This window comes from Microtus oregoni, unplaced genomic scaffold, assembly GCF_018167655.1.
Source record: "Microtus oregoni isolate MIOR12 unplaced genomic scaffold, Mior012 000021F_ref0000039, whole genome shotgun sequence".
Taxonomy (NCBI): Eukaryota; Metazoa; Chordata; class Mammalia; order Rodentia; family Cricetidae; genus Microtus; species Microtus oregoni.
In genome coordinates, this window is record NW_024543080.1 from 7591453 (window position 1) to 7604725 (window position 13273).

At 43.3% G+C, this 13273-nt stretch overlaps 1 protein-coding gene across 4 annotated transcripts in view; it reads left to right on the plus strand.

Moving 5' to 3' along the window:
• Window positions 1-8507: 8507 nt before the first annotated feature.
• The window catches only part of Ankrd17 (ankyrin repeat domain 17), a 150986-nt gene continuing 146220 nt past the window's right edge, over window positions 8508-13273 (plus strand). For 2 of the 4 annotated variants that reach the window (XM_041671452.1, XM_041671453.1), the window contains exon 1: window positions 8508-9385. In XM_041671452.1, coding sequence (XP_041527386.1) covers window positions 8993-9385 — 393 coding nt within the window. In that variant the 5' untranslated portion in view covers window positions 8508-8992. The remainder of the gene's footprint in view (window positions 9386-13273) is intronic. The other 2 variants (XM_041671454.1, XM_041671455.1) reach the window with 1 other exon arrangement.

Sequence of the window (13273 nt, forward strand, 5' to 3'; positions counted from 1 at the left end):
TTATCAGAAACAATTCAAGGGCAAGGACAATAATAATATACTAAAGGTACTAAAAATAACACCCCATCAATCTCAAGTACTTTATTCATTAAAATAGCCTTCAAAAGCAAAATATGAAATGAAGATGTTATTTCAGACATTGTTTGAAAGATGAAAGAATTCATCTTTCATGAAATCACCAGCAGGAGCACACTAAAAGAAATGGTGGAGGAAGTCTTTTAGCAAAATTGGCAAAAATTAAAAATGATAATGCTAAATTAAATCCAAACTTGATAAAAAAGAAATAAAGAGTAGCAGAAATGGCCATCACGTGGATAGTATAAAGATGTCTTTATCCAAATTCCTTTAAAAGATAATGAAGATAATTAACTTTTTTTGAGGCAGTCTTTTGAGGAGGAAAGTGAATACCTCTCTCTCTCTCTCTCTCTCTCTCTCTCTCTCTCTCTCTCTCCTGTGTGTGTGTGTGTGTGTATGTGTGTGTGTGTATGTGTGTGTGTGTGTACTTGCCAGTAGGTAAATAAATCACTTGCTGCCAAGCCTGACAACCTGAGCCTAATCCCCAAGACTCACATAGTAGACAGGAGAACTGACTCCTGCAAGTTGTCCTGTGATCTTTACACCCAAGCCATGGCATGCATGAACACAAAATAAATAAACAAATTCAATTTTCAAATGTAATAAGATCATTATTCCAAATTAAAAGAAAAAAGGGTGGAAATAAGTGAAAAAAGAATAATATTGCAGTATTAAGCCAAATTATTAATTGATAATTACATTAAACAGAAATGGTTAATCTCTGTCAAGTGAAATCCTCAAAATAAAACATCCAATATAAAAATCCCAAAATGGGAGAGATGGCTCGCTTGTTAAATATATGTACTGGTCTTCCAGAAGATCTGAGTTCGACTTCTAGCACCCATGTCAAGTGGCTCACAACTGCCTGTAACTCCTGCTTCAGATCTGATGCCTTTGTCCTCTGAGGGCACCCATGCTCATGCATACATACCCACACACAGATGTAAACCGTAGACCCATAATAAAGAGTTAATTAATGTGGTGATTTGAAAGAAAATGGCCCTCAGAGGGGGTGGCACTATTAGTAGGTGTGGCTTTGTTGGAGAAGTGTGTCACTATGGGGATGATTTTTGAGGTCTCATTTATGCTCAAAGCACACCCAATTCTCAGACCACTTCCTGTTGCCCGTTAGTCAAGATGTAAGAACTCTCAGTTGCTTCTCCAGCGCCATGTCTGCCGGCATGCCATCATGTTGGACCACGTCAATAATGGGCTAAATCTCTGAAATTGTAAGCCGTCCAGTTAAATGTTTTTCGGTTCAAAGAGTTGCCATGGTCATGGTGTCTCTTCACAACAATAGAAACCCTAATTAAGACAATAGATATGGGGGGCTGGAGAGATGGCTCAGAGGTTAAGAGCATTGCCTGCTTTTCCAAAGGTCCTGAGTTCAATTCCCAGCAACCACATGGATTCCCAGCAATCCCAACCATCTGTAATGGGGTCTGGTGCCCTCTTCTGGCCTGCAGGCATACACACAGACAGAATACTGTATACATAATAAATAAATAAGTATTTTTTTAAAAAAAGACAATAGATATGGTAAATCTTTTTTTTTTTTTTTTTTGGTTTTTTGAGACAGGGTTTCTCTGTAGCTTTGGTGCCTGTCCTGGAACTAGCTCTTGTAGACCAGGCTGGCCTCGAACTCACAGAGATCCGCCTGCCTCTGCCTCCCGAGTGCTGGGATTAAAGGCGTGCGCCACCACCGCCCGGCGATATGGTAAATCTTAAAGAAAACAGAGTAGTAGTAGTAATGAAAAGAAAGTTGTTATATCATGTTAAAATAAAATCATACATATTTCAAAGCAAATGGTAGCATCAAAGATGAAGGACTCACACTGAACTCCTTGAAAGACAACAATGACTTAAGCTTACTATAAAGAGTAACATAAACAATTCCTTAGTTATTAAAGAATTTGAATTTAAAATAAAAATTTCCCACGAAGAAAGACCTATAAAACACTTAGTAAGAATGACTAGACAGATAAAATAATAGTCAAACGTTTATGATGGGAAATAAAGAAAATGGTCAATGATGCTGGTGGGAAAAGACTTTTGTCTGCTTCCGTTGATGTTGCTCTCAATGAAAGAACCACGATTCATGATTCATTCCTGGTCTTTTTCTACATGTGCGGAGGCAAGTGAGTAGCATAATTACTAAATCTGTGAAGAATGTGTGATTTAAGCTGTTTTCTAATCACATAATAAGGCTGTCCAGGGATCAAATTCTCTTTTAACCCTTCATGGTGTTTTCGTCAAACATTGCTGGGAACTGTAGATATAAATTTTCTTATTCTGGAAGGCAACCTGCTTGATGTATGTATGTGTGTGTGTGTGTGTGTGTGTGTATGCATACATACACACATATATGTGATTTGAATGTTTTATTTTTAATTGTGTGTGTATTAGAAATGTTTGTTAATTGTAAATATAGGTGGCTATGAGCCACTAACATGGGCACTTCAAATCACATGCAAGAGGGGCATGTGCTTGCACTTTTTTTTTTTTTTTTTTTTTTTTTTGCTTTTTGAGACAGGGTTTCTCTGTATCTTTAGAGCCTGCCCTAGAATTAACTCTTGTAGACCAGGCTGGCCTTGAACTCACAGAGATGCGCCTGTCTCTGCCTCCAGAATGCTGGGATTAAAGGCATGTGTTACCAGTATGCACTCTTAATTACCTCTTCAGTTCTGTTTCCTTATTTCTATTAGTGATGAATGAGCAACACCCGGCAACTTGGCAACTATCACTAATAAGGTAATAGTTTGGCTTATGTTTGCATTCCTTTTTTCCCCCTTCCCTAAACCTTTTGGAAATTCTTACCTTGGGACTATCCTTAGAAACTTTAATAATAGATGGCTACTATCCTAAGCATCAGGTAAAGCTGGGGCTCAAAATTACCATCTCAAGCTGTGTGTGGCGGTGCATGACTGTAATCCCCGCACATGGGAAGCTGAAGCTGAAGCAGGAGGATCTGTGTAAGCATTGTAGCTCCAGTGGGAAGGTATCCTGGCAGCTGGGAGCCAAGGAATACCACAAAGGCACTGTAAAAGTAGGGACTTAGAGCCCGGAACCAAGGAAATGTATCCCCCGTGCAAGTGTAACAACTCTGCCCCAGCAGGGGCCAATTTCCCCAGCGGAATTGTATCAGCTCTGCTCAGGTCCCTCAGAATGTAACAACTCTGCTTCACTAGGGGAAAGTTTCCCAGGCCAAAGTGTACTACAGTGCTGCTCCGCTCCACTCTGCTCCAGCAAAAGTTGTTACAACTGGGCTCCATTTCCTGCAAAAAAGGTCACACCACACACCAAAACTCACTCAAGAGATTTACTGGAAAGGAAGAATTCAGAAGGGTGACTGCCTCTGGTGAGAAACAGCAGCAAACTGAGCAGGGTACAGACTTTATATAAGATTTCTTGAGGGAGGGAAGGGTGGAGTTTTACAGGGTGGTTTAAGATTGGTGGATTTTTGTGGTCTGATTCTGGAACAAGTTCAGGGATTGGTGGGATTTTGTGCTCAGGAACCTTGGGGATCCGTGGGCTCCAAGACCCTGTCTCATAAAACACAAACAACCAACCCCACCATTTTCCTTGATAAAGTTCAGTACAGTTTCTCAAAGGAAGATGACTAAGTATTTCATGGTGGGATACTGTAGTTTGGATGTGGGCTGAGTATCTTGAGTATCATGTTTTAGTGACATTTGAATGAGTGGGCCCTAATAGGAGGTATATAAATTAGCCAGGGTTCTACCTTTGAAGGGACTAAGAATGTATTCATATGAGCAAGAGTAAACTGTATCAAATCCTGTTATTGGTTTTTTACTCTTTGGCTCTTTGGGGGCCCACCACCCAGCTTCCAAATAAATACACAGAAACCTACTATTACTTATAAATGCCTGGTATTAGGTTGGCTTATTTCTAGCCAGCTTTTCTTAAATTATCTCAATCTACCTTTTGCCTCTGCGCTTTTTCCTTTATTACATCTGTAATCTGACTTTCACTCTTACTCCATGGCTGGCTGGGTGGCTGGGTGGCTGGGCGCCTGGGTGGCTGGGTGGCTGGCCCCTTTTCTCACTCATTTTTCCCCCTTGTTCCCAGATTTCTCCTTTCATTTATTATCTCTGCTTGCCAGCCCTGCCTATCCTTTCTTGCCAAGCTATTGGCCGTTCATCTATTTATCAGACCCTTCAGGTGTTTTAAACAGGCACAGTAACACAGCTTCACAGAGTTAAACAAATGCAACATAAAAGAACGCAACACATCTTTGTACCATTAAACAAATGTTTCACAACATAAACAAGTGGAATACATCTTAAACTAATGTTCTACAACAAACTCCCTGAAAGTTCTTTTGTTTGAAGAAATAATGTCTTGTTCTTGTGCTTACTCCAAGATGGTGCTGTTATTCCCCAGAGGCCCACCCAGTAAGAATATCCAGTCTTGAACTTCCAGCCTCCAAATTGTAAGCGAAATAAACAACTTCTAAAAAATAAAGGTGGCCCGCCTTCAGCATTTTTTTTTTGTAATGAAAAAATGCACTAAGCTAGAGAAGGGTGATTCTTGTTAACTGTGGTAGTTTGGATTAATTGCCCCCCATAATATCATAGAGAGTGGCACTATTAGAAAGTGTGGCTTTGTTGGAGGAAGTGTGTCACTCTGGGGGTGGCCTTTTAGGTTTCTTATGCTCAAAATACTGCCCAGTGTCCCAGTCAACTCGCTGCTGTCTGCATGATGTAGGTATCTCAGCTACTGTGGACTAAACCTCTGAAACTGTAAGAGCCACTCCAATTAAGTATTTTATTCTGTAAGCGTTGCTGTGGTCATGGTGTCTCTTTACAGCCATAGAAATCCTAAGACATTAACATTCTCTAAAATGAATCTACGCCATTCAGAAAACTCTATGAACCAAGGTTATTACCAATGAAGAATTTATTTAAAGTAGTTTAGGTGAGGATGGCATAACAGTTGGGAAGAGAGGCAGACTTAGTGCTCATTTAACTAAGGGCATATCTAGACTCTGACTCCATTACTCTCACCTGTCCCTAAGATTTTCACTACTGAATCAAAGGAGGCCAGTAGCAAAAGTGACCTTAGCAAACATTTTGTTGTTGACTTCCAAACCACGGTGTGGCTCCTATACCCATGTCTCTGTGGGAGGGAGACAAAAGAATCATGTAATTGACAGCCTTTCATGTAGACAAAAGGCATCTCCTGAAAAGATGGGTTTTAAAAAAACAAATGAAAAGCCAAGACCAACTGTTCACTAAATCCTATTCTTTGGATGCTCTTTTTACATTTCAAAAATTCCACAGTCCAAGACAAGAGAATTATCCCACAGACGACTGACCAAAGTTTCATTCAATTGCTGCATCTTTCTTAAACACTGCGGGTTGCATGGTTTGGGTTTTCTTGGTGAACCCTAAGTTTGGCATGAGGGCACATAGAACCAGCAGGTCAGGTTCACAGTTCTTATGTTAGTGGTCTTGCTTTCTCTCTGAGAAGCAGTTTGTTCACAAAGTATGTTAGAACTAAACAATCACAGGACTTTGGAAGACTTGGTGCTTCAGTTAGCACAATCCTGATGAAATTTTAGTTGGCAGCTGATCATTTGAGTTTTTGTGAATGTGGTTTAGAAGCCAAAAGCAGAGATAATTTATTAATCTGATGTCTTGTGTGTCCTACATGTATTGCATGTAGCCAGTAGCACACCTGGCTAAGTTAATAAGCTATAACCCTGGGTTGGAAATGGACATCATCTCTTGTATCTGGAAATGAAAGGGTGGAGAGTTGGAAACAGGGAAAAAAAAATCACTGAAACCCTGGAAGAGCCTGGCCCTGATCATTTCCTGCCTCTCTCGATGAAGATGCACATGGCGCTGATAACGTGGGACAAGTAAGCTCTAGCATGGAACTCCCCACTGACATATCAGGATGAGGAGACAGCTCCGCTGCACTACCTCTAAGTTTAGCTTGAAAGTTTTGGAGGCAAAGGTCAGAGCAGAAACAGTTCTAAGTTTGGTGGATGAAGAGTGGACACGGCACTGTAACACACTGCTAACTTGTCACCAACCAACCTGATACCTATGTGACATAGTATTTTCTTAGCAGTATTCACCTCCTGATACAGATTTTCTGCATTGTGCTGTTTAGCTCCTATTACATAAAAATTCTCAAACCTCAATTTTCTTTCCCGTAAGAAGTACAAAAAAGGGTGTTTCTTGCTGGGGTGGCCTTCTGTTAACAATAGTGCTTGAGCTACTCAAACTCTCTCTTCAGATTCTAAGCTCAGCAACATATGGTTTCAAGGTTACATGCTCACTGGTATCAAGATAGTGGAACATAAAAGCTCAGTAGGCTCCTTTAAGCCTGGAAAGGAGCATATTGTTGCCGTTCATACTTTTTCTAGAACTCAAGTCACTTGGATAAAAGCACATGAGAAAACATGAGATTTGGTTTATTCTGTGTGCCCAAGGAGAAATTAATAATGGTAGTCAGTATTGCCTACAAAGCCAACAAAGGGAGAAAATATAAAAAAAAAATATTAAGTACAAAAACTATTTAAAAAGATAAGCCATGCGAAGGGATTTGATTGTTCTAATAGTTTGCCTTATCTGACAAGTCCCAACAAGGTCATCATCTCGTTCCTAAACCATAAAGTAATTTTTTTTTTCCAGATAATGAAATCACATTAGAGAGCGTTTTGATAGCAGGACAGATATAGAAGACCATCAGGAGTTGATGAGCAAATTTTGATAGCAAAAGACACCAGAACTAATTATCTTTTTTTTTTTTTAAAAAAAAATGACTGTGAAAGAATGAAACTGAGTAAAAGTTACAAAAACAAGCTAGTTTGTGAAGGACTGAAATCAGAAAAACATAAAACAAACAAACAAAATCCCCAGACCAAAGAGAGAGACTGGAACTAGACTATAGTTGGAGAGTTGATCTCACATAAGGGCGAGGAGTTTTGCTATTCTCTCAATACTGACAAAAGATCATCATGTTTCTAGCATTTGGAAAATTGAAGGAATTCGTAGTCAGTGGCCTTAGTCTCTTGTGAAATGTGAAGTCACTCATACAATGAAACGGGGCTGTGATTTAAAGACTGCAAAGGGTACTCAAGCGGAAAGTGAGACAAAGGTGCTGAAGAGATTATAAAATGCAGAAGATTCCGCTGAAATCTAAGGCTGTAAGATACATAATAGTTTTTTCCTTTTCTTCTCCACCAGAATGCAACAAACACAGGGGAAAGTAACAGGCAAATGGTTAGCATGTTGCCTGTATGGCTACATAGCACACACAATACAAGCGCAGCCCCTGGAGACACAGACTTTGATTTCATAGATTACGCACATAGTAGGCACATGTAGAGTTTTTGCTTGAATGAATTGATTTAGTCATCACCAATTCTTCTGTGGTACTCTGCAGAGTACTGGCAACTGCCCACATTTCATATGGTATGCCAGTGCTAAAAAGAAGAAAATGGAAAAAAAAATCAGGCATTCAGCTAAACTTAGCAATCTTAAAATGGCAACTCTGACAGTTGAGGCAGTTTTTATCTCGTGCCAGTACACGTCTTTGATGTTTGCTTCCTTTCCTTATGCCACTCCTCGTACTAGACCAGAAATGGCTAATTCTGAGTTCAATAAGCTGCATAAACACGACATGGTGGGTGTGCAGACCTATACAATCTCAGCAGCTGGGAGGCGGAGTGAGGAAGATCGCCAGTTCAAGGCTAGCCTGGGGTACACTGGAGGTTTTGTTTCAAGAGGAAAGGTACATTTCAAACGGTCTCCAAGTTTTCCAGGTACTTAAAATGAACTCAGAATTCAGACCGAGATGCATGGAATGACACAGCTCCGAAGCTCCCATATCCACCACTTCCGAACTGCATGGTCTTAGACTCCACTAAATTCATATTACAAACGTGTAAAAGTCAGGTTCAGGAAGTCTATGACCCGAGACTAAACTCTGGCGAGGTATTAAAGTGAGGACATGACCGCTGCAAGGTATGGCTGAGGGGAAGCTGAATTTGTTTAGGGCCCAACAGGAGTCTCTCTCCTCACACGAAGTTATCTCTGCTGATCCAAAGCCCTCTGGATCTGGCGGTGGAGAAAATGGCCAGGCAGGAAAGTCTGTCCAGAAGGTCCGGGGCGAGGCCCCACCTCCCGGATCAGGAAGCCGGGCCTCGCACTAGCACAGCTGCGCCGAGCTTCCGCGCTCGCCTTTCACTACACCCGTGCCCACTGCTCTCCATGCCGCTACCTCGGCTTCCCTGAACCCCGCACGCTCGTCTTGGGGGGGGCGGGGAGGGGGTCCCCGGCTGCACGCCCGTCCTACCCGCACTTTGGACGGACGGGCAGGCGGCGGGCGGGCGCGCGCGGACCGCCGGGACGCGGGCTGATGGCGTCACTCGCGCTTCCGCCTGCGGCTGCGTTCTAATCAAAAGCCAGGAAGGAAGGAGGGAGGGCTGCAAGGCTGTGTGTGGGGGAAGTAGCGAGAAGACGAGCCATCCCGGCGCTCGCTCGTCCGCCTGTGGCCCCCTGCCTGCCGTCCCCGCTCCAGGCCCCGTCTCCCCGGCGGAAGCCACACCAGGCGCCCTTCCCCGGCGGCGGCTCCTCCAAGACGCCCGCTCGGCTTTCCCGGGCACGGCGTTCGCGCTCCGCCTCGCATCGCCCCCCCCCTCGCCCTCCCGCTCGCTACTTCCCTCCCTCCTTCCCTCCCTCCCATCGCCAAGCTCCCCGCCCTTAGTATCGCGAGACGAGGTGAGAGCTGGCGGAGCGGCGGCGGCGGCGGCAGTAGAGGTGACCGAGGCGGTGGCGGCGGCGGCCCGGAACGCTGTGTCGGCCCCGGCGCGGCCGAAGTCGCGGTAGAGCGGAGCCCCCACGCCCCTCCCCCGTCCGCGCCCCCCCCTCTTCCCGCGGGGATGGAGAAGGCGACGGTTCCGGCGGCGGCTGAGGGAGAAGGGAGCCCCCCGGCGGCGGCGGCAGTGGCGGCCCCCCCCGCGGCGGCGGCGGCAGCAGCAGCAGCAGCAGCGGCGGCGGCGGAGGTCGGCGGCGGTGGCGGCGGCGGGGCTCGCTCGGCCTCGTCTCCTCGTGGGATGGTGCGCGTCTGCGACCTGCTCCTGAAGAAGAAGCCACCGCAGCAGCAGCACCACAAGGCCAAGCGGACCCGGACTTGCCGACCCCCCAGCAGCAGCGAGAGCAGCAGCGACAGCGACAACAGCGGCGGCGGCGGCGGAGGAGGCGGCGGCGGCACCAGCAGCAACAACAGCGAGGAAGAGGAGGACGACGACGACGAGGAAGAGGAGGTTTCTGAGGCAAGGGCCTGGTTTCACCTCGAGGAGGGAGGAAGGGGCCCTGGAGGGCCGAGGGTGGGAGGGGACTGGCGGTGGGACCGAGTCCTCCGGGTGGAAGATCTGTCTTGGGGACCGGGCTGTCGACTGCCCCCTTTCTTTGCTCGGCCTGAGTCGTGAGGTGTGGGAATGTGGGGGAGGGTAGCTGACACGTGGGGGTGGGAGGACCACAGAGTGCAACGAGTTGGGGAAGAGCTTGTGATCCTAGGATGCTTCTCACGGTCGAGGGTGGGAGGAGGGATTGGTTCGATTCCCGGGTTGCACGTTGGAGCAGGAGGGTGGTCTCTCCGGGGCCAGTAAGGCCACCTCATTCCCGGGGCGGGGGCGGAGCCAAAGCGGGAGGGGTAAGATAATAGGTAGGAGAGTCTCTTGGGGGAGGCCTGCGAGGTTGGTAGTTTTCTGTCAGCGTAAGGTGGAGGAGTAGTTCTGGAGGGGTGCTGGTAAGGTTGTAATGGACTCGGCCCTAAGTATTTGTGTCTGGGAGAGACACGTGAGAAGCTGTACTTTTCCATACTGTTTTGCTGCAGGGCTTTTTTTTTTTTTAACTGTTGCGGCTGCTGAAGTAATCATACTCGATTTATGAAAGGTTTTGGTTGAACCGATCTTATATCCGTATGCATTTACAAATGGCTTAGTACATAAAAAAATTCTGTCGATGCACTGCGTGCATACGTAATACATCATCAGGTTCTCCCTTAGTAGGAAATAATCAAACAAGTTCCCACTTTTTTTTTTTCTTTTCAAATACACGAGGAAGAAGCGACTGCTTTGCACCTAGGCTTGGTTGTAGTGGTTGGGATAGGAAGGCCCTGGGATTTGTCCTAGTGATCTGGTTTCATAACTGTTTGTAGTTGTTCCTGGGCCTACAGACAGGCGGCGTTGTGGGATCTTGTTCCTCAAAGAAGGCCTTTTAACCCAAAAGCTTAGTGAACCATACTGATAGCCAACTAAGACTTCCCAGTTATTAACTCCGAAAGTAACCCTCTTGTCAGTGCTCTTAAATGGAAGCTTTGAACATCTTAATGTGGAGGAAGGAGGAACTTAAGGCAGCAGAGGAAAGCAGCTGTAAAAGTTGATTAAAATTAAGTACTAAGAGAAGACTAATGTAATTAACCAGAAAGAACTTCAGCCTGCTGCTTGTTTCCTTCCCCAGACATAGAGCCTGGCAAGAGCCTGTCTTGAGGCTATTTTTCCTCCTTTCCCCATCCAGGTTCTATTTAAATAGAAAAACATCTTAGAAAGGGAATGGGATTCACCTGTTAGCAATAAGGCCAAACATATTTTTTCCTTAGCTTAGACTTTTAAGAGTAGGAGTACCTATGTCCAGGCTTCTCCCCTGTGTCATTTCTGTTTGGCCTATTGTGTTTGTTTGTTTAATTGGATGTTTTCCCACAGTATGTTGCCCAGGCTTCATTAGAAGTACTGGAGACAAGCAACAACACAAGAAGAAACAAAACTTTACTATTGAAAGAATGAGGAGACAGATGTGATGGAACCCTTTTCCGTTTTGATGCTTAGAAGTAACCAGTTTTATAAACCTCCTACTTGGGAAGCATTTTCTCATACTTCAGTTCAGCCTTTTTATTTAAAAAACAAGGAGAGCGGGGCTGGAGAGATGGCTCAGAGGTTAAGAGTATTGCCTGCTCTTCCAAAGGTCCTGAGTTCAATTCCCAGCAACCACATGGTGGCTCACAACCATCTGTAATGAGGTCTGGTGCCCTCTCCTGGCCTGCAGACATACACACAGACAGAATATTGTATACATAATAAATAAATAAATATTAAAAAAAAACAAGGAGAGCAAGTCAAAAAGGAAACTGGTTGTGTCTGGTAGTTGCAAAAGTAGGAATCAACATTTTTACAGACGTAGAACAGTACTTTGAAAGTGATTTATTTCCTTGTGTTTCCCTTCTGATCTGTTTCAAAATCTGGTGCTGAATTTCAGGTTTAGCAGCTGTGAGCAAAATACCAGTATGAAGATTTTAAGTTTTCTAACTTAACTGGTTTGGAACAAGGTCATATGCTTAATGTAATACTTTACGGGAATTTTCTGCTGCAAATTCTACATACCTACACGCAGTATTTTGTCTACTGCAACATGACCTAATCACTCCTTGAGTTTTAAATGTAGGTTGGGTTTTTTTTCATCAGAAAATAAGTATTATTTATATTAACTTTGACCAACTAAGATAGTGTTCTTAATGTGTTTTGCAATGCCATCTGCATAAGCAATAGGTTTGTCATTTGTTAAGTGAAGTATGTGTAAGAAAAGTTGAGCCATTAAGAAATGTATACAGCACATGGTGACTAGGCAAGACAGAAAGGAGCAGTTTTTCTCTCTGCACTTTCCTCGTTCTTTGATCAGCATGAGGAGGCAAGCCTTAGGGCGCTGTACACCATAAGTCAGATGGGTGACTTGTGCAATGCTTGCTTTCCACTTTCATTGTCCCGGCATGTCATCAGAAGTTTAATTTGCAGGACTTTGGAAATATATGTTTTTCTTTTTCTTTTCTCCAAATTCATTGTTTTAGCCTACACAGTTTAAAAATGCAGACAACATGGTTCTTGAACTAATTCATCAGTAAAAAAGAAAATCAGAATAGAAGGGACTATGAAAACTTATACTTTTGCATGTTTAACTTGAAAACATGATGAATGTGAGCGATGATTTAACATGACAACAATACATTGGTGGTTTTGAAGAAGTGTTAGCTGGATGTTGTACGCCAGTTGAAAGGAAAAAAATGGAAGAAAAGGAAAATGGATTTAAATAACAGCTTTAAGTACCTGGTTGAGTAGGTCCCACCAAAGTGTTTTAGAACAGGATGGCATAGCCTCAGCTGGACCTGGAAAGAACGTACAAGATTGAGAACTTTCTCTTTTTCTTCCCTTCTGTTTGACACAAGGCCTTAGTTCTAAGTTGAAAAATGTCTTTTCTAAGCTTTCAATGGCCTCCTGACTAGTAAAGAACAAAATACATTTCTTAACATAAAAACCACATTGTGCTTCTTTGGAAATTAGAGGACTAAATTAAATATTACAAGAAAAAGATGAAATTGCAAGACTATGCTTCATTTCAGAAATAACATTGCATTCTATTGAACATACTTTGGGATACGAGTGAAAGAGAGCTTTTTCTAAAGCAGAATTGAAAAGGAGGAAATATTAAAGACAGGACTTTTAAGTGGAAGAGCAGTGTTTTTGTTGAAGAGGTGGTATAAAATAGAAGATAGTAGAAGTTGATCAGAATTTCACCTATATGTGTAGGAAAGGTTTGTTTTTTACATTAAGACATGACTTAATGACAGTGGGGCCAAGTGAATAAGTACTGACAGTATTGAAAGGATTTGCAAGGCTAATAGACTTTCAGCTGGGGGAAAAGGTAGAGTTGAGGAGGAAGAAGGGAAAAATATTCAAGTTAGACTCTTGAAACTATTTTTTTTTTATTTGAAAATGTTAGGGTCCTCTCTTGTAAATGCATGAAGTTTCAGATTAGCTAAAAGAAACTTGCCTGTACTGTTTCCTAGTTCTGTTTCAACTGATGCAGCATTATTTATTATTTGTAAAATAATCTTTGAAATATTATTGTCTTACCTTCTGTTTAAAGAGGACTTGATTAAGAACAGAAAAAAGGAACAACATACGGAAATGTTCAGTTAATTAGTACCAGTTCTAGGGAGAATCCAGAGTTCATTTAAGAAACCATGAGTTCCTTCCTTTCTTGTAACCACAGCCTGTGAATAGCTGATGTTTGGATTTTAACATCTTTCATTTTCTCTCTTTTTCTCCCCCCTCCTCCCCCTCCTCTTTCTTTTTAAAAGACAATGGTCCCACTAAATAACTCTGGCTACC